Source organism: Danio aesculapii, chromosome 1 (assembly GCF_903798145.1).
Source record: "Danio aesculapii chromosome 1, fDanAes4.1, whole genome shotgun sequence".
Lineage (NCBI taxonomy): Eukaryota > Metazoa > Chordata > Actinopteri > Cypriniformes > Danionidae > Danio > Danio aesculapii.
This window is the reverse complement of record NC_079435.1, coordinates 51,085,480-51,111,770: the sequence shown is the minus strand read 5'-3', so window position 1 is coordinate 51,111,770 and position 26,291 is coordinate 51,085,480. Positions and strand designations below refer to the sequence as shown.

Genomic DNA, 26,291 nt, shown 5'->3' with positions numbered 1-26,291 from the left:
TGGAGAAAGTCTTAATTGTTTTATTTCGGCTAGAATAAATCAGTTTTTAATTTTTCAAAAAACATTTTAAGGTCAATAATATTAGCCCCTTTAAGCTATATTTTTTCGATTGTCTACAAAACAAACCATTGTGATACAATGACTTGCCTAAGTACCTCGCCTAGTACTTGCCTGGTTAACCTAATTAACCTAGTTAAGCCTTTTAATTGCACTTTAAGCTGAATACTAGTGTCTTGAAAAATATTTAGTCAAATATTATGAATCATGGGTCATCATGACAAATAAATCAGTTATTAAAAATTCAACTTCAACTGTATAAATACAGTCAAGCCCAAAATAATTCATACCCCTGGCAAATTCTGACTTAAAGATTTTGTTCGAATGTAAATAAAATCTGAGAAATATTTTTTTCACAATGATTGTACATCGTCTTATTATCTTTTGGGAAGCCTGTGTCATTTCTGGTCAAAAGTTTCAGGTTGAATAAAAGTAACTTTTAAGTCAGAATTTGCCAGGGCTATGAATAATTTCAGGTTTATGAATATTAAAAAATATAATAAAAGGAATATTTAAAATAAGAGTTATATCTTTAAGAATAGAAAGATAATACATTTAAATTCAAATTAGTTATTGCAAAACAATGACAAACTTCAAAATTTCAACTAAATTATATATTTGTTATTAAGGCTGCACGATATATCGTTTGAGGATCAATATCACAATGTGTTTGCCCGCAATAGCAAAGACAATAGAATACACAAGATATGACTCTCGTATTGTTTTGAATGGGGAAAAGTGTAACGGTCAATATGACGAATGAAGCCCCGTTTACAAGTACAGTAGCCAATCATCGATCGATATAGACAGACAGGTCTCTGGGAGAAAAGCTCAGATCAGACGTGTGCTTTTATGTGGTCAACAAACACACTGAAATACTTGCTTCACAGACATAATAAATATATCCACATAAAGCTTGTAGTCTGTCCTGTCAAACGGACTTCACATGACAGCAGTAGCTACTCAAACACCCACAAACTTGTAAACAAAGAGTCGCTGTCGTTTCTTTGCTGTCTAGATATTTTTCAAGACACTTCTATACCGCTTAAAGTGACATTTAAAGGCTTAACTAGGTTAATTAGGTTAACTAGGCAGGTTAGAGTAATTAGGCAAGTTATTTTATAATGATGGTTTGTTTCTTTAGACTCGGAAAAAAATTAGCTTAAAGGGGCTAATAATATTGACCTCAAAATGGTTTAAAAACTGCTTTTATTCTAGCCGAAATAAAACAAATAAGACTATCTCCAGAAGAAAAAATATTATCAGACATACTGTGAAAATTTCCTTGCTCTGTTAAACATCATTTGGTAAATATTTAAAAGAGAAAAAATAATTGAAAGGGGGCTAATAATTCTGATTTTAGCTGTATACATATAAATAGTGCATGTAAATAGTTACATACACTAGCTATAGAGCAAGATCCCATTCTTACAGTACTACCATTTCACAGTTAGTTTTATTTTACCTGTGATTTCTAGATGTGGATGGTGGAGCAGTGAAAGTCGGTGGTGCCAAGGGGTCGCCTCCATCAGGTGACTACAAGGTTAGTCAGTTGTATAATCGGAGATGCTAGGAGTCAGATTAAAAGAGACAATTCACCAAAATCTAAACAAAAAACGTTATTTACAGACCCTTCACTTCCAAACTGTTATAACTTGTGATATTTTGAAGAAAGGTGGACACATGTGACCGTTGACTTCCTTAATAGAGAAAACAAATACTATGGAAGTCAATGGTTACAGGTTTCCAGCTTCCTTCAAAATATCTTCTTTAGTGTTCAAAAGAAGAAACTCATAAAGGTTTGGAATCACTTGAGAGAGAATAAATAGATTAAATGTAATTTTTTGGTGAACTATCTCTCTGATGCTATTTTTGTCTAATAGAAAAAAAAATAAATAAATAAGCTGTTTTATAAATTGGTTATGGTTTGTGTTTTGTCTTATCAAGGTTTGTGCCACATATATGGATGGGTTCAGGGCGACAGCAGTTTGTCCTGTTGGTGGCCCGAGAGCAGTGGAAAAAGCTAGAAGAACAGCGGAGAGCATTATCAAAAGGTTGAGTGTTTATTCTTTTGGGATCGCATATAGGTCACATACTTTTTATGCTATTAGTTGTTTTAAACTTGTATATTTTAAATGCATTTTGCATTGGAAGCTATAATAATAGTGTAACAATGTAGTTTTGAATCTTTAAGTCTATTTATTCGAATCCTGAATGGAATTATTGAATAAAAAGAGCACTTATAATCATTACGCAGCTGTCAAATAATCTGTTTATTAACTCACAAAGTTATTATATATTATTGCTATACAGATTATGTTATAAATTATATCTTTATCTAACTATATCTATTTAATTATATCTATAGGTATACATTATATATTATAGCTACACTACACATTAAACCTTTCATTTACATCACCTCTACACTGTTTGTTATATAATGAAAGGATTTATGAGCATGCAGAACTGCACTGAATAGAAATGCCAGTGTTTTGAGTAATGAGTGTATTCTGATTAACATAACATCTCTGATTGGCCATTGCATAAAACATGAACAGATACAGATGAAATCAGAATTATTAGTCCCCCTTTGAATTTTTATTTTCTTTTTTAATATATTTCCCAAATGATGTTTAACAGAGCAAGGAAATTTTCACAGTGTCTGATCTTCTGGAGAAAGTCTTATTTGTTTTATTTCGTCTAGAATAAAAGCAGTTTTAAATTTTTTTAAAAGCCATTTTAAGGTCAATATTATTAGCCCCTTTAAGCTATATATTTTTGGATAGTCTACAGAACAAACCATCATTATAAAATAACTTGCCTAATTATCCTAACCAGCCTAGATAACCTAATTAACCTAGTTAAGCCTTTAAATGTCACTTTAAGCTGTATAACAGTGTCTTAAAATATCTAGGAAAATATTATTTACTGTCATCATGACAAATATAAAATAAATCAGTTATTAGTAATGAGTTATTAAAACTATTATGTTTAGAAATGTGTTGAAAAAAATCTCTCTGTAAAAACAGAAATTGGGGGAAAAAGGCGGGGCTAATAATGCAGGGGGGCTAATAATTCTGACTTTATATCTGTATATCTGTGATGAGTTCCAATGCTCAGCACTGCAAAAATACATTGTGAATAGAAGCTTTTGACAAGTGGTGGTGTTCGTGATGGTATAAAAGGCACTTTTGATCCTGTGTTTGGTAAACTGTTTTTTTCTTACATAATGAAAATACTTCACAACGGTTTTGACCCAATTAATTTGCAGATGTTTGTTTTTTTACAGTATTAATAGAAGCAGGCTTGATTTTTCACCATTGTGGAGTCTTGAAAGTAGTTATTAAAAGGATTCTCACGGTCGTGTAATTTTCTGGAAAAGGTCTTAAAAGGTTGCAGACATTAAAAGTCAGGAGATACTATTTTAAATCCATGTCATGGATTTTTGTTTGCGGTTTTAAATTTTACTTGCTTCTTATTTCTGAGAGCTAAAGTGGCAGTATGCCGATTTTCCTTTTGACCTTTTGCTACTTGTTTTTGATCGAGCACCTGCCTTTGAGAATCTTAGATGTGCACACATTTCTGTTTGTGAATTTTATGTACTTCCCATTTGTTCAAATTTATTTTTCTGTTCTGTGTTTTTATATCATGTTACTTTGCGTGTTGCTATTTTCACTGCCATTTTTTTATTTCCTGCTTGGCTACCGACAATCACACACAGTCGCTAGGCTGAACCTGTTAAAATACTTGCTGTTTTTTATACGCTCCTTGCTAAACAAATCCCCAAGTCCCTTTCATGATTTTTGCTGCCTAAATGGTTGATTTTGAGGGTGACTTTCTCAATTATTTATTTTTCTATTTTATTTTATTTTATTTTATTAGCTTATTTGGCAGGCTCATTGTACATTAATTAGGATTGCTCCAAATGCACCAGAAATATCACTGCAATTCTTGTGTTGTTTTGCTGTTAAAATATACACAAGATTACACATCTGTGTTCTTCAAGATCAAGATCCCATAATGCAGTTCAAAAACATAAATAAATGAACAAAAATATGTTAATTAAAAAATACAGAAAAATATATTCGTTTATGGATATTTTTACAATATGGGTAAAATTTGCTGGAAATCTGCATCGTGGAAATTTAGATTTTTAGTCTGTGAAAGTCTGTTTTGACATTTGACTTAGATCAGGAACCTTGTATTAAACAACACATTTGAATGCATAGTTTGATATGAAATTGCCAGTATAGTAGCATTTCATCATGAAATCCCATCTGTAGGACCCAGCGAATTTTCAAACAGCTGGGTTTGGAGGACTATACTGAAGTCAATATTCAAGTTCTGGGTGCTGAGGACACATATGGACCACATGCAGTCAATACAGTAGGCTGTCTGTTTCTGTTATTCTGTTCCTTTACAATTAGAACAAATAACCCACAGTTTTTGAAGTCTGTTTTTGATCATGCAGGGAGTTCGTGAGGCTGTGGTTTGGATGGCCGTCCATCACAAGCAGAAGAAAGCACTGGAGTTTTTCTCTAGAGAGGTCGCACCAGCGGGAACTGGCATGGGTCAGTAAATACCCCAGCAAACTCTTATCCTATTCTCAGATCACAGTTCATTCAAACCTGAAGAACATTAAAAATAACTGATTTCTTTTTCTCTCCCTGCAGCTCCAGGACTCACAGCTATTGTAGGAGGACGACCAAGAATGTGAGTGGAACATTGTAGTTCTTTAAAAACAAAAAACTGTTTAAAAAGGAACCAGCAAATGTTGCATATGAATAATTGAAAACATCTAATTATTATTATAGATCTCCCGTGCTGAAGCCTTTCTTTTTCCTGTATCCCAAATCAGACCTTGAGGTATAATCATAAATACATTTTTTAACATATTCATTCATTCATTTAATCTACATTTCTTTATTACTGTATTTTTTTAGCAAAATACTTTTTTTCATATTTGTTTATTTATTTATTCGTTCATTCATTTAATCCAGTTTTTTATTATTGTTATTTTTTTAAGCAAAATTCTTTTTTTATATTCATTTATTTGTTCATTCATTTAATCTAGATTTATTATTGTTATTTTTAACAAATTACTTTTTTTCCATATTTGTTTGTTTATTTATTCATTCGTTTAATCTAGATTTTTTTATTGTTCATTTTTTTAGCAAATTACTTTTTTTATATCTATTCATTCATTCATTCATTCATTTATTTGATTTATATTTTTATTATTGTTAATCATATTAGCAAATTATTTTTTTTCATTTTTATTTATTAGTTCATTCATATTAATCTAGATCTTTTTAATATTGTTATTTTTAGCATGTTTCACATGTTTCATGTTTGTTTATTTATTCATTCATTCATTCATTCATTCATTCATTTAATCTATATTTCTATTATTGTTAGTTTTTTTAGCAAATACGTTTTTAATATTTATTTATTCATTTATTTATTCATTCATTCGATCATTTAATTATTTATTTATTTATTTATTCTTTTATTCATTCAATTGATCTATATTTTTATTATATTCATTCATTTAATTTAGATTTTTTTTTGTTCTTTCTTTAGCAAAATACTTTTTCATATTTATTTATGTATTTATTTATTTATTTATTTATTTATTTATTCGTTCCTTAATTAATTTAATCTATATTTTTATTATTATTAATTATTTAAGCTAATTACCTTTTTCCTATTTGTTTATTCTTTCATTTATTCATTCATTCATTCATTCATTTAACCTAGTTTTTTGTTGTAATTTTTTTTTTTTTGCAAAATTACAAGATGATAATAGCATGATTATTCCACACACTGAGGAAAGCATTGTGCCGAAACGTTTGTGTTTTGTGTTTTTAATCACCCGAAGAATGTAAAAATAAAAACAGTATGAAGCAATTACTTGATAAGTGCGAATCATTACCTTTTTGGGTAATAGCATGATTAAAATGTACCAAGGTAGAATTATATTATTCCTTGGGAGAATAGTTCAAGTTATTTTACATAAATAATTAATGCAGTGTTGCATTTGTGAATTTAGGTAAATATATTTATTAAGATGAATGGAAAAGTGGCCTGAATAACCTGAATTTACGTTAAATTCAAATATCTGATACCATATATCATCATAGTTATAAATTAAAGTCAAAAAGGGCATGAAAATAACGTCTCACTCTAAGTGGATTGAACAGATTATGGAAATGGATCTTTTAAAGTATTCATATGGATGATTAAGTGAATGAATGAACTTTAATTGGTGATTTCAGGTGCACATTCATGTCAATGGGGAGCATGTGGAGACACACAGAGAGGCAGTGTCAGAGCCTTCATTAGGAGAAACACACAACTCCTCCCTTCGGTCAGAGGAGAGCAGCCTAACATCCACAGGTAATCTGATGACTGGTTAAATAAGATGGCACATACACTAGCTCAAACGTAGTATGTTAAAAGTTTGAGAGATTAATAGTTCACATCCAGAATGAAAATGCTGCCATTTATTCAACACTCAGTTGTTCCATATCTGTATCTGAGTTTCTTTCTTCTGTTAAACACAAGTTTTTGTTAAATGTTGGTACAGAATCCGAACAGAAGAAAGAAACTCATACAGGGTTGGAAGCTCATATATGCCAATGGTGACCAACAGTTGAATGTGGAAGACAATTTTTAATTTTTAGACACCTTTTAATGATTTCATTAAGCAAGAATGAATTAAATTGATCAAAAGTGACAATAATAAGAGCTAAACAAATTTGTAAAATATTTTAAAATAGAAAATGGTTATAAAAATATTAATAAAATGAAAGACAGTATTGTTAATGAATGATTAATACTATAAATATGGTATGTTAGAATAGGACAACACTTAGCTGAGATACAACTATGTGAATATTTGGAATCTGAGGGTTCAGATTTATCAAAATATTGAGAAAATTCTTTTGATACAGTGTTGTTTGATTTAGGGTCATAAACCATGGATACATTTTGAATAATGTTCATGCTTCTTTCTTTGGTGCTGCTTAAAGGTGCATGACTCCAAAAACAAAACATCAGACAGTATTACTGCTTTTTTAAAATCACAAATATGTCCTTGATGAGACTCAAAAGATTAAAAAAATACTCCAAATGGTTTCTTGTAAACACCTTAAATCAGAGGTGGGCAATTAATTTTTCCAAGGGGCCACGTTAGACTCTGGGGCAGGTTTAGAGGGCCAGACCAATATAGTTAACATGTTAAAAACAAAAATACATTCATAAAAACTCTTACATTTTAAAATGTATTTTAAAGACCAGCATCACATTATCAACCTTATATAAATGCCATGGGGTTGTTTGTTTGATTGCATCTCCTTAGTTAATTTTCATTCATTTATTTATTTATTTATTTATATATTATATTACATTACATTACATTACATTACATTATATTATATTATATTATATTATATTATATTATATTATATTATATTATATTATATTATGATATACGATATGAAGTGGGTCTCAGATCGGACAAGAAGCACTGCATTAAATTCTATTCCCCCCCGCCATGTCATTATACAATAATTTGACAGTTTATTGTACCCCAGTATTTTCAATGGAATTTCTGCGCTAGCCTACTGACGGTGCTAGTGGTTACAACAGTCTTTAATCTCGTTTTACGCTTGAACAACTAAATGAATGCTTAAGTCTATTTAACTGAATGTATTGCAATTACATTACAACATCGATGCTGTAAAAACAACCTTGTGAAATTGAAAATAGTCATATTAAGCTTTCACTGAAAGTTTATATTTGGCTTTAAACTCTTAGCTGTGCAGAGCCCATTCCATACAAAGCGTGAAGCTGCCTGGTTGGTTCTTGTCACATGATTCTTGGTTCACTCACGGCTCTCTGAAATGTTTTGATTTATTTTTTTTTTTTTCAACTCGCGCGCCTAGAAACATGAGCGTGACATACCGTGCATCCCTTCCTATTTGTGCGCTGAACCCATGCGTCTCCATTCAAAATAAAAAAACCAAAAAAAAGCACACCAAATACGCAATATGTTAAAGTCCCCTTTTGTTGACTCACAATATCAGACATGCACATTGCAAGGCTCGGTTTGCAGTTGAATTCAAATTAAATAAATACTTCACGTGGGCCAATCAAAGAAGTCCATCAGGCTGCATGTGACCCACAGGCTGTAAAATGCCGAGATCTGCTTTAAATGACACTGTAACCCTTGAATCTTTTAGAAACAGTATTAGCTTCTATACTAAACTTCATTCATGCATTCATTTTCTTTTCGCCTAGTCCCTTTATTAATCAGGGATCGCCACAGCGGAATGAACCGCCAACTTATCCTGCATGTTTTACGCAGCAGATGCCCTTCTACCTGCAACCCATCACTGGGTAACACCCATACACTTTTGCACACACTTACGTACACTACGGGCAATTTAGCTTATTCAATTCTCCTATAGCAAATATCTTTGGACTGTAGGGGAAACCAAAGCACCCGGAGGAAACCCACGCCAACACAGGGAGAACATGCAAACTCCACACAGAAACGCCAACTGACCCAGCCGGGGCTCGTACCAGCGACCTTCTTGCTGTGAGACCTCGTGCTACCCACTGCGCCACCGTGCAGCCCACAATGAAACATACTTACTCTTAATATTACATAATTAATGTAAACTTTGACCTATACATTATTAATATCAATCATTGTGTGTGTTAGTATTATTTGATTTGTTCACGATTACAACTTTATAATTGTTTATAACAAACGGTTAATAGTGTAACATTACTTGTCGTTAGGTAATGTAGGTCACGCATTACAAAAACATAATGTTCCATTCTTAAACATTATGTAACATGTTCCAAAGGTGTCTGAATACTTTCACAAATTTTTACTCAGAGAACTATTTGTGCTTTCCAACACTAGGATTTAGTTCTTAAACCTTTTCTCAGATCAGCATATTATGCGATTGATCCTTTTTAATGACAGCTTCTTTTATTTCCACATGGAGACAAGCGAGCAGTGTTTGATATGACCTACTTCAAGGTGGAGGTGATTGGAATGTTTGAGCAACAAACTCCGCTTGAAAGAACTGGGCTTAAGCCTTGTTTTAAGGGCCAATGTGATTGTTCTACCCGGAGAAGGTTTTATAAGATGCCTTGCACCGGAATCCAGTGCTGCTTGTTTTCCCAGAGTCCTTTGCTTTAGGCTCTCTGAAAGGCGCAACCTTTGTAGTGTCCTGGCAGTGTTTGCTCCAGTCTCTTTATCCATCTGCCACTTCTCGGTTGCACTAAACAAGCTGCTAAACCCTCGAAATAATCAGGGACATCCTTTCATTGCATCTAGTGTTTGAACACACGCAATCGCTGACTGTTACGCACACACTCGCATTCATTCTCGAATACGCAAGAGCCGTGCACACAAACACAGGAGGACTTACAAATGAATGCAATATAAAGCATCAGACTCTTGTTTTTCCTGCTTTGTTTCGCTCTTCTTCCTTTGTAAATCTGCACAGACACAAACAGACAGGAGAACCTGGAGCCACGGTGATTAGAGCGTTACAGAGGGCTGATTGTCAGAGAGGCTTCTAACATTACAGTAGCCCAGGGGCATTTTTTCCGAGACACAAAAACTGATTAATGGTGATGCAGCCAATGATGAGCGGATAAAACAATTAGACTGACAAAATAAATAGCATCACTGCTGCTATTGATAGCTAACCCCAAAACTTACTATCATGTCAGTGTATATCAATGAATTGTTTTGACTTTGAAATATAAATGGACCACAAAAGCCATTTTTTGGTCATTGAGATTTATGCACTCTGATCTGAGGGCCTAATAAATGAGCAAAATCACATGAGTAGCAGTGCGATCTGGCTGTATATCGGCACTGATGGGAGGCGTGTAGCCGAGTGCCTTAGTGCCCCCACAAGGGATGATATACAGCCACATTGCACTGCTACGAGTGTGATATTGCGTTTATACAACAGTTTGACGGCATAATCGTGTGTATAAAAAAGAAAATCAAACACGGAGAGTCTCAAAAATCTTTTTGTACCCCAGCTAATGTCAGAACAACAGAAACCGTTGCTAATGCACCAACATCACTTTAGAGCTAGTATTTGAATAATTCTCTAGCGTAATGTCTAAAATTATGACAAAACAGGTGATTTTGATTACATTTTAAGATTATAAGGCTGAACGGCATCAAATGTCATCAGTCTACAGAGATTTCCCAGTATTTCTCTGTTGCAATCTGGAGATCACAATAGTATATGGTATAAAAACAGCACTACAACATACAAAAGAGAGAGATCGACTTAGAAAGTCATTTTTAGACATTACGCTAGAGAATCACTCAAACACTAGATCTAAAGTGACGTTTGTGAATGAGCAACGGGTTGTGTTGTTCTGACGGTCAGCTGCAGATGTGAAGGAAATGGCGGAAGAAAGTAGTTCCTCCTAAGAATTTTGAGACTCTCCGTGCGTGATTTTCTTTTTTATAAACGCGATTATGCCGTTGAACTGTTGTATTAACGCAATATCACACTTGTAACAATGCGATGTGGCTGTATATGTTTACTGGTGGGGGACACTAACACACTCATCCTGCAACCTTGAGCCAACGCATGCCTTCCACCAGTGCCGATGTACAGCCACATCTTGTGATATATATATAAACTGTTCTGCGTGGTTACAAGGGTGTTGCTAAGTGGTTTTTAAGATGCTATTTTCACACATTCTTTGCCCTAAAGAAGGTTTACCCCAAAATTAAAAAAAAAAAAAACGTTTTACTACAATTTTTTTTTATGTTATGTTTTTTTATGTTATATGTTTTCACACAGCAAAATAAAAGTTTTTACAAAGATGTTGTATAAATATTATCAAAAATGTAATCTTTCTCCCAAACAAAGCATGTTTTATTTGCAACCCCAACGACTCCAAATTTTGAACAGTAGAAGAAATGTTTATTTATATTTGCATATGCTAATTTAAATGAGGAATCGGATCAGGCTAACCATGACTTAAATAGGATCAGATGCTTGTTCAACCTGCCAACTGCTGAATTTAATTATCAAATTGTCTCTCCTCGAGATCTGCCCTCTGGGCCGCATACCTTCAGACTGGAGGAGTTAGCATACACGCGCAGCGGAGACAAAGGGGACTCCGCAAACATTGGTAAGTGTCTCCCCATGTGCTTTCACACGCACTGAATAATATTTCCATCATGAGGCAACTTGCTTACTGCATGTCAGTGTCACACCAAAAAAAAGCCTTTCTGGCAGTGAATGCTGGGAAATTTCTGGGTCAACCCATGTTCTCTGACCACAAACCGCGAATCGCAACTCACTGTCTGCAGCCCAAATGGCAACACTCTCTTGTGATGTGGCAGAGTGCCCTAGTCTTAACTTCATCTTCACTGTGACGGGTGCTTATATTTCATCCACAGTAGACTGAGAGTCTGTGTTGATTCTGTTTTATTTATTAATGTTTTTGAGGACATCATTTGTTAGCTTTCTCAAATTGAAGTTGATTGTCAAACTTGTACTGTGTATATAGCTATCTGTCTCTCTGTCTTTCTCTCTGACCATCTATTTTGTTCTATCATTCAATAATATATGTAAGTAAATAAAATAAATAAATATAAAGTAAATTAAGATAATCTGTTAATTGTTTTTAGCTCATTTGTATGTATACTGTGGTCGAAAATTAATATACTGTACTGTAAGTATACTGTGATCAAAACTTAATATACTGTACTGTAAGTATACTGGGATCAAAACTTAATATACTGTACTGTAAGTATACTGTGATCAAAACTTAATATACTGTTCTGTAAGTATACTGTGATCAAAACTTAATATACTGTTCTGTAAGTATACTGTGATCAAAACTTAATATACTGTACTGTAATTATACTGTAGTCAAAACTTAATATACTGTACTGTAATTATACTGTGGTCAAAACTTAATATACTGTACTGTAAGTATACTGTAATCAAAACTTAATATACTGTACTGTAAGTATACTGTGATCAAAACTTAATATACTGTTCTGTAAGTATACTGTGATCAAAACTTAATATACTGTACTGTAATTATACTGTGGTCAACTTAATTTACTGTACTGTAATTATACTGTGGTCAAAACTTAATATACTGTTCTGTAAGTATACTGTGATCAAAACTTAATATACTGTTCTGTAAGTATACTGTGATCAAAACTTAATATACTGTACTGTAATTATACTGTGGTCAACTTAATTTACTGTACTGTAATTATACTGTAGTCAAAACTTAGTATACTGTACTGTAATTATACTGTGGTCAAAACTTAATATACTGTTCTGTAAGTATACTGTGATCAAAACTTAATATACTGTTCTGTAAGTATACTGTGATCAAAACTTAATATACTGTACTGTAATTATACTGTGGTCAACTTAATTTACTGTACTGTAATTATACTGTAGTCAAAACTTAGTATACTGTACTGTAATTATACTGTGGTCAAAACTTAATATACTGTACTGTAATTATACTGTGATCAAAACTTAATATACTGTACTGTAATTATACTGTTGTCGAAACTTAATATGCTGTACTGTAAGTATACTGTGATCAAAACTTAATATACTGTACTGTAAGTATACTGTGATCAAAACTTAATATACTGTTCTGTAAGTATACTGTGATCAAAACTTAATATACTGTACTGTAATTATACTGTGGTCAACTTAATTTACTGTACTGTAATTATACTGTGGTCAAAGCTTAATATACTGTACTGTAATTATACTGTAGTCAAAACTTAGTATACTGTACTGTAATTATACTGTGGTCTAAACTTAATATACTGTACTGTAATTATACTGTAGTCAAAACTTAATATACTGTACTGTAATTATACTGTGGTCAAAACTTAATATACTATACTGTAATTATACTGTTGTCGAAACTTAATATACTGTACTGTAAGTATACTGTAATCAAAACTTAATATACTGTACTGTAAATATACTGTGATCAAATCTTAATATACTGTACAGCATGTATACTGTGATCAACTTAATATACTGTACTGTAAGTATACTGTGATCAAAACTTAATATACTGTACTGTAAGTATACTGTAGTCGAAACTTAATATACTGAACTGTAAGCATACTGTGGTCGAAGCTTAATATACTGTACAGTAAGTATACTGTGGTCGAAACTTAATATACTGTACTGTAAGCATACTGTGGTCGAAGCTTAATATACTGTACAGTAAGTATACTGTGGTCGAAACTTAATATACTGTACTGTAAATATACTGTGGTCGAAGCTTAATATACTGTACAGCAAGTATACTGTGGTCAAAACTTAATATACTGTACTGCCGTGGTTGAAAGCTAATTTAAAAGTATCTGATTTAAAATTTACTGCCATGCTTTTTGTTTTTTGGCCATAATCTCAGGGTTTTTTGAATGGTAAATTCAAATAATTATTTCTATCATTAACAGTAAATATTGCACATAATGATGATCCAAATGCGTAAATATGTAAAACACTGTTCATTTCTGTTTTAGGTGTTATTGCACGACACCCACAGTACTTCCCATATCTGAAGAAGTTTATAACTGCTGAAGTCGTGGAGCAGTATTTCCAACATTTAATCAGAAAGGATCAGACTGGCCAACCCTCCGTCATACGGTAAGAAGACATTTTAAAAATGTACTAGTAAACTCCATTCCAGCTCACCACACTGGTGAAAGATCCAATTCATTGGTTTGAAGAAGGGGAAAGTAATTAAAAAGGATTATTATAAAACACACATTATAGTTTGTTACAAGCCTGTACTTACGGACATTCATTACTGGTCAGTTACTACATCTAAAGTAAAATAAACCTAAAATAAGCTACTCAAAATCTGTACGGATATTTAAATATGTGTGTGCATGTTTTTGTGACATATCAGGACTCAAATGTGTATAATGACGTGGGTATTACACAGGTATTACAAGGCAATTGTGAATTATGAGGACATTGCTAATGTTGCCATTTCTCAAAAAGCTTTTAAATCATACACAATTATAATTTAAAAAAAAATCTCTCTTTCGAGGGCTATCTACCCCTTCCCCTTAGCCCTAAGCCTTCAAGATTAAGAGAATTGGAACAGGCTAAGGTAAGGGGTAGAATTGGGATTGGGCCAAAGTTGTATATTGACATGGGTATGACCTGGTTGTACTCTATTAAGGTGGTTTACAGAGAAACATCTTAAGTTCGAAATGCTTAAAAATCATACGTAATGAGGTACTTATAAATCACATAGAATGTCTTTTTTTCCCCAGAAAGTAAAACTGCACACAGTTTCCTGTGAGGGCTGGGTTTAGGATAGGGGTAGGGCAATAGAAAATACATTTTGAACTCTATAAAAACAATGGGAATCTATGGAATATCCCCACAATTCACATAAATCAACCTGTGTGTGTTTGTGTACAGGTTTACGTGTGTGCAGGTTTATTAAGGGACATACATTTGTATAATAATATGAGTATGACCTAGTTGTACTCTATTAATGTGGTTTACAGGGACACACCTCAAGTTCAAATTGCTTAAAACTTATACTTAACGCGGCCTTTTGACTACATCTTAGATACAAATAAGCACAAAATAAACAAATTAAGCAACTCAAATCTGTGGTCCGTAAAGATTTTTAAAAAATGTGTTCTGCATGGGCATGTTTTTGTGATATATCCGGACACAAATGTGTATAAATCAAAAAGCGTATAAATCAAATAGAATGATACACCGTTTTCTGTAAGGGTTGGGTTTAGGGATACGGTAGGGGTAAGGGCAATAGAAAATACATTTTGTACTCTATAAAAGCTATGTAAATCTATAGAATGTCCCCACAATTCACAAAAATAAACATATGTACAGTGCGTGTACATGTTTCGGTGGTTTACGGGAACACAAAGTTATATAATGCCATGGGTATCACCTAGTTATACTCTATTAAGGTGGTTTACAGGGACACACATCATGTCGATCAATTCGAAACACTTAAAATCATACTTAACGAGGTATTTTGGCATTTTGCCACAGCCAGGTTAGAGCCATAATAAGTGTATTTTACGGTATTAAATTCATTAAAATAATGGATTGTCCCTGTAAACCATGTATACAAGTGTGTGTGTGTGTGTGTGTGAGAGAGAGAGTGAGTGTGAGGGAGGGAGGGAGAGAGAATGCACGCAAGCCTCTAGTTTTATGGGTTGGGTAAAACTCCTTTGGTGCCGCTAATGAGGACCACCTCATGCTGAGGTCTGACATGTCTAGGTGCCGGCCTGTGTGAGAGTGTGCTGTGAGCTAATGCGCAGATGTGTGAAAACTGGGAGGTGATCTCAATTAAAATAACGTATTTCACATGTTTGCCGTGGCTTTCAGGTACGAGCTGCCTGGTATTCACGGCCTGAACTTCATTCTGCGCAACTCACTTGGAGGGGGAGGGGTGGCGTCACTCCGCAGCGACCCTCAGGTAAAACACACACAGGCGTCTGACACGTTCATTCAAGCAAACTCGTAAAATGGACGTAAACACTGTGACGTCAACCAGTGTGGGTCTTTTTGGAATTTGAAAGAACTTAGTTTGGTATGAGGTTACTTAGGTGTTTAGCAATTTACAACTTTAAAGTCCCCCTGCAATCAAAGTTTTTGGATGTTAGTTTTAAAATGTTCGCCTTAAAGACATAGTATGTATTTTTCACAACTAGAGGACATGTGTTCAAGGTAAACAACGGTGTAATTTGATAATGCCCTGACTGAGTGTGGAATCATGAGAGTTGTGGTCTTAATTACATCCTACAGGACTAATGCAGAAATCGTGTTCATGGATGAGCTGAAGTACAGTTGAAGTCAGAATTATTAGTCCCCCTTTGAATTTGGTTTTCTTTTTTACATATTTCCCAAATTATGTTTAACAGAGCAAGGACATTTTCACAGTATGTCTGATAATATTTTTTCTTCTGGAGAAAGTCTTGTTTTATTTCGGCTAGAATAAAAGCATTTATTTTTTATTTTTTATGAACCATTTTAAGGTCAAAGTTATCAGCCTCTTTAAGCTATTATTTTTTACTTAATTAACCTAGTTAAGCCTTTAAATGTCACTTTATCATGGCAAAGATAAAATAAATCAGTTATTAGAGATGAGTTATTAAAACTATTATGTTTAGAAATGTGTTGAAAAAAAAAATCTCTCAGTTAAACAGAAATTGGGGGAAAAAATAAACAGGGGGGGCTAATAATTCTGACTTCAGCTGTATTTACTTAAAAAGCCATCAACAAGCTTATTATCGGAACTTATTATTATATAAAGCAGAGAGAAGGTCCGAAATGAGAGAAACACAGAAGCAATCACTCATGACTTCGCTTTTATTATGCCACAGCCCACCGCTTCTTCTGGTTATGATCTTGTGGAGAAGCAGCAGCGCTGTTTTAGCATACTAAAATACATTTTAGGGTTTTGCTGTAATGCCGCCTTGTGCAGTCTGATAAAACACACAATATATTCAAGCGTCGTTGGTGTTTTTTTTATAAAACCAAGCCAAAAACCGAGGGTGTGTGATGTCATTAGCATGTAACACAGGTAACGGAACTTGTCACAAATTTTAGCAATTTTTTTTGCATTTTGCTTAATACTTTATTACCTGCGACACGTTTGTGTTCTCACCCCATGTGCTTGGTTGTTTACTATATTAATAAAGTGTTTAGACTTTTAAAAACACTGTTGTAATACATTGAGCCTCTAAGCATTGTTCTTATGATGTTTTTTCTACAGGACGAAACACAAACTACCTCCAAACATTTTAAATATAGTCTGTGTTAGTAAATGCAAGGCAATTGATGAAATCCAAGCATAACGCTATATGACAATGTTTCAGATTACTGTTCTAGAGCCTGCAGCTAATCAATCTGTCAGATTCTGGAGTGCATTACAAGTCTAAAGAAAATTATAAATGATAAATTATCTTAAATTAAACAAATACATTTATAGAGATGGTATAGAAGTAAATAATTTCACTCACCTGGGCCATGTGAATGGTTTGTGAGCACAATTAAGTGCACACTGCATGCCATAATTGCAAGAAATAATTCCATAAGGCAACTTACTGTGTAAAGCCACATAAAACAAAACAAAAATATGATGTATATGCCGCTAATCAGCTGGAATCAGCTGAGGTGACGTAAAGACGACCAGCGAGACCTAGCTGTCAATCAAGCGGCCACGCCTTTAATTATGCAGACTTAATATAACTAAATATAAATGAAACTGATGAGATATAAAAACATTTTACCCCCTCACAGTTGTCATGAAGGGAATATTAGCTATATGAACCAAAATTGTTCTTTGTACCAGGCTGTAAACACACTTTTTTCTGTTGTAAAGTTGGCCATTTTATGGGCTCAATAAGAATTTGCCCTATATGGTGCCAGGACTAGCGGAATTTCGATGAATTGCAGTTTCAGTAACTTCTGTATTTGCTTCTTGAGGGAGAGCGGGAAGTTGGCGCTTGGTTTGGACTTGATTCTGTCCAATCAAATGCTCTCTTGATTCTAAAGCGTCCCGCCCCTACACTATAAATAGTTTACTAAATACTCTAGAGTACTTAAATTATTTATTCATAAAAACAATCCAATCAAAAAATTGTTAAAAATATAAAACTTTAGAGCAAAAATCTGAATATTATAAACGATTTATGTCAGGCTTTCTGAAACATTTTAGCCCCTGACCATAAAAAAGCAACTCTAGTGACTCGCGACCCTCACTATGCTCGGAGATGGTTATAAACATACAAATATTGCACACAATGGTGCACACATACCAATAGGAACTATATAAACATGAGCATATTGCTAACACAAAAAAAGTCTATATCTATTATTATATACTCTTAGTCATTATTAATTTGTTTCATTTAATGTTAACCCCACTTAATGAGAATGGTGGGCACAATGTTTACAGCACAAGATTATTCTTGGTTTAATTTTGAAGACCGTCAGTTCGCCACTTGGAGATCATCCTCCATGTTCAGTCGTGGGCGTTATTTTTAATGTATGCGAGTGCTGTAATGGTGTCAGAGTTTAACATTGTGCTGTAAAGTCAATCTGCTGCAACTAACACTATTGCTGTGACGTTAATCTGACATAATAACCCCAGGGGTCATAATCCAAACTAAAAAAAAAATTGAAATAGAAAATAAATTAGAAAAATAATTAAAAGGCTGATGGCTTTTTTATTTGCATGCTGTTTTTACGTAACTATTAAATATTAAGTATATATTAAATATTATTAAGTTAAAAACTATTTTTATCTTATGTAGGTTATGGACGAAATATGGTTATTCTAATAATTCTATTTTGAGAACCACTGACTTATGTATATTAAAATGGAAAGCAGATATTTTAAATGAGCAGTATCACACCAGTAGCAGTGCAATATGGCTGTATATCGGCACTGGTGGGAGATGTGCGTCGGCTTGAGGACGTTCCTTATTTCTGTTATTGCAGAATATCACACAGCTATCAGCCAATTAGATTCAAGAACCAGACAGAACTGTTGTATAAAATGTAATGAGTAGACAGAAGAAGTAATTGCAGCATTTTGAAGATTTCTAACAAACATATTTAATAATTTAAATCTCTTGAATGCTGTTGTATATTATAATAAACATCGAAAAATTGTATTTAAAAAATTCTCATATTGTTCTACATGATGTTATAGTGGTATTAAAAATGAGTTGTGTGTGTTTCTACAGGGAAAAGCCTACGGGCAAATGCTGCTGGACTATAAACTGCAAGGCCTACCTGATTTAAAATCACTAATCAATTAAAAAAAGGATGAGGACTGAAGGATATCAGGGGCAAGTTGATGTGCTGGAAAATGTCAAAAGAAAAGTAGGTTTATCATGTTTGAAAATGCCCAGATGGATTGTGTTATGAATGTTGTATAATGTATACAATGCCTTTTGTGGTTTAGTTTGTCTACTAACAGTTCAAGCATTTCCGCAGAATCAAAATGTGAGCTCATAATTGTGTCTTTTATCTTTTTTATTTGTTATAATTAATATATGTGATCATGAATAGCACAACAAATCATAATTAAAACAGTATTTGGTCTGAGAAAAGAAAAACAAAGACTTGATTGAAGTTGAATCCCAGTTTTGGTGAGTCGTTGTTGAACACGCAAGCGCTTTGATATGCATTGAGTGCATTAGAGAACGGCGTCCTTCACTTAGCTGTGTTGAGTTGGCCACGTCTTCCAGGCGACCGCAAAACAATAAACCCTTGAAGTCCAGTGCCACAACGTCCTCTCATTACCTCTGACCCCTGTCGACACAGGAAGCCAGAGAGCAAAAGGTTTTTCCTCCTCTGATGACTGAGTTTGTGTTTACCGTTTGTGTTTATACTAAAACAGAAGAAGAATTTTGACGTAAAAAAAATCATAAATTCTAAAAAGTCAATTAGACATATGGTGATATTCAGTAGTTCAATATATCGTGATGATGTAAATGCACTATATTGATTTCATGGGCACATGAGTCAAAATACTTATGAATAATTATTATTTTATTAGAGACGTTTCAGGAATATTCCGATTGTTGTATTAACAGTGTTTGTTCATCACAGCAGATAGTTCAAATTGTTGAAAATAAGACTTAATAGGCAATTTATTTTCCTACATGACCACTTTCAAATGTTAATCTGGCAAACGACATTGAACATTGGTTAATTTAGCTAAACTCATGTTGAAAATTACAAAAACATTTATTAATCTTAGGTGATGTTATATATATATATTAAGTTTTTGCCAAATCATACATTAAAAGGTTTTAATTGTTTTATTAAAGGAGTTAAAAACTAATAAAATTGTTACTATTAAAATTGTAACTAATATTAACATAGTAACTGTAATCAGTCTGGCTCACTGATGATTTTAATCCATTTACTAACATTTATTAATAAAACTTTATAGTAAAGTGTTATCTATTGTACTTTATTATCCTTATTAGCAATTTAATAAGGTTAACACACACATTTACTCTGAACGTGTATATACAATAAATCAGTGCACTAACAATTTTTCGTTTATACCCATGATAAAAGCTTTAGAAATTATTTGGTACAACAAAATCTGATACCGTGTATTAAAAGGGTATTAAATAAAGTTAATAACTAATAAAATTCAGTTGTATTTTTATACAAATATTAACATGCTAACTATAATCAATCTGGCTTTCTAGTTGCTTTTAATCCTTAAACTAACATTTACTAATGAGACTTATTGTACTTTATTATCCTTATTAGCAATTTCATTTGTTTAAAACACATGTTTACCTGTAATATGTATATACAATATAGCAATACACTTAGGGCCCTATCATACACTCGGCGCAAGGCATGACGCAATTGTTGTTTCAGTTGTTTCGCAATTGAGTTTCAGCTCGAAGCAAGAGTCATTTTGACGTTTTGCGCCACGCAGTTTAAATGGCAAATGCATTTGCGCTCATATGTGCGCCATAGGCGTTCTGGTCTAAAAAAGGAGGTGAGTTAAGGAGCATTGCTTGCGTGTTGCTATTTTGAAGAACTAAAATAGACTGCACAATAGACTAGCAGAGAGCAGGTCTAAAGTCCAGCGCAGAGCGCGTTAGCTGTGCGCATCCCTTACACTTTGATTAATACGCACAGGATGGACAGCAATACACAAATAATTTTACAAACAAAAAAGAATTAAAGGATTTAAAATATTGCAAAAATTATTATTTTCTACATAAATATAAAAACCACTGCTTTCATGCCTTCAGCTCGGGGGGCTTTTTCAGTTTATTCATGACAATTTGCTTTTGTATAATGTTTGTATAATTATTAGCAGTATTATTTATTATATGCATATTTATATTTATTATATTTATATTATTTATTAAAAACAAAGCTTAGATTTGCCCACCTGTCAGGTTTGGACCATATGGGGCATAGGAGGTGTGTTTAAATATTACTCAGGTTTTTGACCACATTTTGTTATTATTGTTCATTTATTTGTTTGCTGGAAATTAGAACTGAATTTAGAAATAGTTTATAAATAAATCTGTGCTTAACAAATGAAATAAATTATGTAGGCTAATGGATGTCTGTGCGTACAACACGTTTCCTTATCCACGAAAGAAAGTGAAAGTAAAGAATGAGGAGGCTCATTCTCACGTGGCAGATGCTCTGCTTAACTGTTTTCTCACTGGTGAAGAGTTAAATTTTTCCACTTACAAAGTCCGCCATGTAAATAGCAAATGAGCAATGGCGCGACGCAACTGACTCTTAAAGGGAGATGAGACTGGTTTATTCTCAAAACACACCCATAACTCTCTAAGAGAATAAGCTCAACCCTGTTAGACCATGCGCCGCAAAACGGATTTTTCCATCCTTAAAATAGCAAAAGTGGATTCTGCGCCTAGATTGTCAAAAAAGTGTTAGTTTTTTTGGTTCTCGTACCTGTTTTTTTTTTTTGCAGCTTCGGTAAACTTCATGATTAAACCCTTGATAAAAGCTTCAGGAATTATTTGCAAAGACAAAATCTGATACCGTCTGAAGCCTACACTGTAAAAAAAATTGACAGTTTTTCATATTTTCTGATTCCTGTTTTTATTTTTTCCCCTTTTATTTATGCTTTTGATTTTCATTATGAGATATTGATCTTTCTTCTAACAACTTTTTACCTTGAAAAGTTTGAAAAAGTAACTTTTATTAACATTTTTAATAGTTTAAAGTGATTATATTGTTTAGTAGCATGGGACGATAACCGGTTTCAAGGTTTACTACGGTTTGGGAAAGTCAAGGTTTTAAAACTCCAAAGATTTTCTGTGATACCATTTCTACGAAATATGTACGTTTTTTTTTTTTTTCATTTTTGCGTGTTAAAATTTTAATTCATGTTTATTAAGAGAAAATTATCTCCAGAGGAAAACTGTTTCTAATCTAACGAAGACAACAAAAGTCAACAATGATTTATTTAATTGTTTAGCCTGAAATGTTATTGACAGATTTTAAATGTTTCATATATATATATATATATATATATATATATATATATATATATATATATATATATATATATATATATATATATATATATATATATATATATATATATATTGTGTTTAATGTGGGAAAAAAAATTTCCACATTGAACTTTTTTTTATGTGGAAAAGTAGTTTTTATCCAGACATTTAAAAATAACTTATTTTAAAGGAGTAATCACAATACCATGATACTGTGAAATATTTCTAGGTAAGATAATCATACAGTCAGAATCATATACCGGCCCATGCCTGCTGTCTGGGTTGGTGTTGTGTATTACACTACAAAAACCTTATAATAAACTGCCAGCACATTTTCTGTTATTTTACAGACTTATTTCTCTATATGTTATTTTATTATCCATCTTATCATTTCACACCACTAAAATGTCAATAAAAGTCAACTGTAGAGTTGAATTTTCAACATCAAAATTCGACAGAGCAGAGATCAAGCTCCCAAAATGCAATTCACAACTGTAAATAAACAGAAAACACTTATGAATCACTAGATACAGAAACTCTGAATGGGGTATATGCACACAGACTTTTAAAGTCAGTCAGCCAGCCCCAGGGCTTCTGGTGAATTGTCATCCCCTACGAAATTGGCACGTTTAAGATCCGATTTCTTTATAAAACAGCGACCTTCACTGCCTGGCTGAGATACGATATAAAGTGGGCATCAGACCAAACAAGAAGCACTGCATTAAATTATATTTATCCACACCATGTCTTTAAAATATGCTAATTAATTTTACCCCAGTATTTTCAATGGAATTTTTGCGCTAACCTGCTGCTAATGACGGTCTTTCGTCTCTTTTTAGGCTTTAACAACCAAATGGATGCTTAAGTAACGGAATATATGTGAATTACATTACAACATCGATGCTGTAAAATTGAAATTAGTCACATAAAGCTTTCACCTGATGTTCAACATTGGCTGAAAAACACTTGCTGTGCATATAGGCCATTAACAGATATTTTGTTTACAGTGTAGGTCAACGCGTATCAGGGTTTTGAATGCGTGCAGAAAACACATTAACGCATTCTTTCATTAATGTTTTATGCAAACCATTCAAAAGTGTGATGTTTTGACCTGCATTAGCATGCGCTAACAGCATGACCTCACCAGCGCCGAGCGATCAATGGGAAATTAAAGGCCAGACATTTGAAGAGTTCATTTGTCAACAGCCCGACAAGACACGTCCAGCAGTTCCTCATTGTGCGCGCACACAGCTTCTTGGCTTGCTCTCAATGCATCAGAGTGTCATTCACAACAAACACATACACGCTCGCATAAACCCAAATCACTCTCTCTCTCACAAACTCGCACATTCATCACAAGCACATTCACATGTCACATACAGACGCTGAGATGCTGTAGGACAAAACAGGGGAAAGAAGATGAATGCCTTGTCATTTATCAGCCACTATCCTTCTGGGCTCCAGTGCTGTTCAAACAAGCAAGAGAGAGAGAGTAATCACTAATCACTCAACATTCAGCTTTTGCCCTCACTGGGACACCTTTGTTAGCACTGTGACACTGATTTCTCCTCCTGTCCATCATCGCTGGCTCACTAAACTGAACCTCAGGGGGAGGGCGGCTTTTAATCCTCTGCTTTATCTGGCCGTTTTGCATCATTTTACCAATTAATGCCTGGGTTTTATAAACTTAGCATTAAGGGTTGTGTGGGATTGGGCTATTTACAAGACAATCAGATGTTGACACACCATTGACACACTCTTAGTTAAGACCATTAGCGGCTATTGGTATTCATTAGTAGTAGCTGCTCTTGGTGAACTCTGAGCTTTTCTGGGTTTTGGAAATGCGACGGGGAGTTTTAATCAAGTGTTGACATGTGTTCTGTCGGCACGTCCTGCAAGAAACCCGGCCTATTGGTAAAAGGAGCTCTTGTTTTGGTGCGGTCTGGGCGAATGTATCGAGGGCTTTAATTATTGCCACATGGCACGAAGCAGCTCTCAAACCACCGCTGGCCAAACGGCTCTGCTCTCACTTTTTCCACATTCATCTACGCCGTACTTCTACCTACATCAGAGAAAGTCCAGACAGGGCCGGTTTTAGTCTGATAGATCAACAGAAAGAAGAAAAAGCTTTACATTTCTTACATTGTTTAATTCTGTGCCAAAAATAATGACTATCATACATGTTTACAATGATTTACACCTACTAAAATGTTTATATGCTAAAAACTATCCAAAATATTTAGACCAAGAGTCATTTGATAAGATTAAAAACTCAAATGTCTTACTAAAGCATTTTAATTCAGGATTATTTTATTGGCATCACTTTAGTTTGATGGTCTCTTTAACACATTTAGTTGATTATAAGTAGGCCCACACCGAATCTGTGTGAGCAAATTTTCACAGATTTTAAGCCCATCATTGAGTCTATTTATTTACTCGTGTAAAGGTGTGTAAATTTATATCTATTCAATTTTTTTAAAATTAATTTCAGTAATATTATTGACTAATATGAACATTTTCATATGATTTATTTACAATACAGTTTGTGACGTAATATTTTCTGTCTTTTAGTAGATCTATTATATGAGAGACTTGCTTTGTTTACCTATTGAGTGAATCTGATTGGATTTGCATTGTAAACATTAAATAAAAGTTTAAAAGATATATTATTTTATATATATATATATATATATATATATATATATATATATATATATATATATATATATATATATATATATATATATATATATATATATATATATATATATACATTAGGTTTTAGTTAAGATACTTCCAAAATCATTCGGCATAAATCTGCAGATTTTTTACAAAATTTTGTGCAGAAATATTATAATATATAATGTGTCCGCAGATTCTGTCTGGTCCTAATTATAAGTTACCGTGAAACTGTATGGCAACCAATTCTCATCATGGAGAATGTCATGATGGAGATTCTCAAATAACTGTTAATGGAGAAATATTAGCAGATACTAAACAGACAGTTTACCAATATTGTAATGAGAATTAGTTGGCATGTAGTCGCAATGTAACTTAAAAGAAATGTACAAAAGAAACCATTAAAAGTGCTACCATTTGAAATTGCCACAATCTCAAACCACTGTTTTTTTCCCATTTGTCACCTAGAATTAATCATTAATGCTCATTCATTACTTTTCCTTTGGCTTAGTCATCAGGGGTCGCCACAGTCACACACTGCCAACTTATCCAGCATGTTTTACACAGTGGATGCCCTTCCAGCTGCAATCCAGTACTGGGAAACACCCATACACACTCATTTACACACATACACTACGGCCAATTTAGTTTATTCAATTCACCTAAACCGCATGTCTTTGGACTGTGGAGGAAACCGGAGAGAACCCATGCTAACAGCGGGAGAACATGCAAACTCCACAGAGAAATGCCAACTGACCCAGCCGAGACTCGAATCAGCCACCGTGTCGCCCTTAATCATTAATGTTTCTTTATTAATAAAATAAAATAATGTACTAAATAGCTCAGAATACCTTTTTTTAGCTAAAGATTTTACACTGAATGATGATGGAACACTATTTCACCCATCTTTTAACATTTTATTTTCATTTGAAAGTTACCACTTTTTCATTTACGGGGACACCAGAATGGATTTTATTTATTTTGAATAGGCTAAATGTTATCATATATGTCCAAAATTCATTCATTCATTTATTTCAGGGGTCACCACAGCCGAAAGAACCACCAACTTATCCAGCATATGTTTTACACAGCGGATGCCCTTCCAGCTGCAACCCACGACTGGGAAACATCCATACACACTCATTCACAAACATGCACTACGGACAGTTAAACTTAACTAATTCACCTATACCACGTCTTTGGACTTGTGGGGTAAACCGGAGCACTCTGAGAAAACTCACGCAAACACGGGGAGAACATGCAATCTCCACACAGAAATGCCAACTGACCCAGCCGAAGCTTGAACCAGCGACCTTCTTGCTGTGAGGCGATCGTGCTACTCACTGTGCCACCGTGACGCCTTATATGTACAAAATATTTAATAAAATTGTACACATATGAGTTAATTTATAAAGTATTTTAAAAGTCATTAATTTTCCTTCAGCTT

General features: G+C 33.5%; 1 protein-coding gene across 2 annotated transcripts in view; it reads left to right on the top strand.

Annotated features, from left to right (window-relative positions):
* Positions 1–26,258, top strand: part of LOC130232321 (uncharacterized) — a 39,764-nt gene extending 13,506 nt beyond the window's left edge. Inside the window, exons 10-21 of one of the 2 annotated variants that reach the window (XR_008838106.1) lie at positions 1,536–1,600; positions 2,005–2,111; positions 4,344–4,446; positions 4,532–4,631; positions 4,734–4,773; positions 4,875–4,926; positions 6,339–6,459; positions 11,173–11,256; positions 13,649–13,772; positions 15,507–15,597; positions 18,875–19,013; positions 25,883–26,258. Coding sequence is in view for 1 of the 2 variants with exons in the window: in XM_056462156.1 (XP_056318131.1) it covers positions 1,536–1,600; positions 2,005–2,111; positions 4,344–4,446; positions 4,532–4,631; positions 4,734–4,773; positions 4,875–4,926; positions 6,339–6,459; positions 11,173–11,256; positions 13,649–13,772; positions 15,507–15,597; positions 18,875–18,949 (962 nt within the window). In the remaining variant the exon portion in view is untranslated. Of the gene's footprint in view, positions 1–1,535; positions 1,601–2,004; positions 2,112–4,343; positions 4,447–4,531; positions 4,632–4,733; positions 4,774–4,874; positions 4,927–6,338; positions 6,460–11,172; positions 11,257–13,648; positions 13,773–15,506; positions 15,598–18,874; positions 19,254–25,882 lie in introns of those variants that run through there. The other variant, XM_056462156.1, reaches the window with a different exon arrangement.
* Positions 26,259–26,291: the final 33 nt, after the last annotated feature.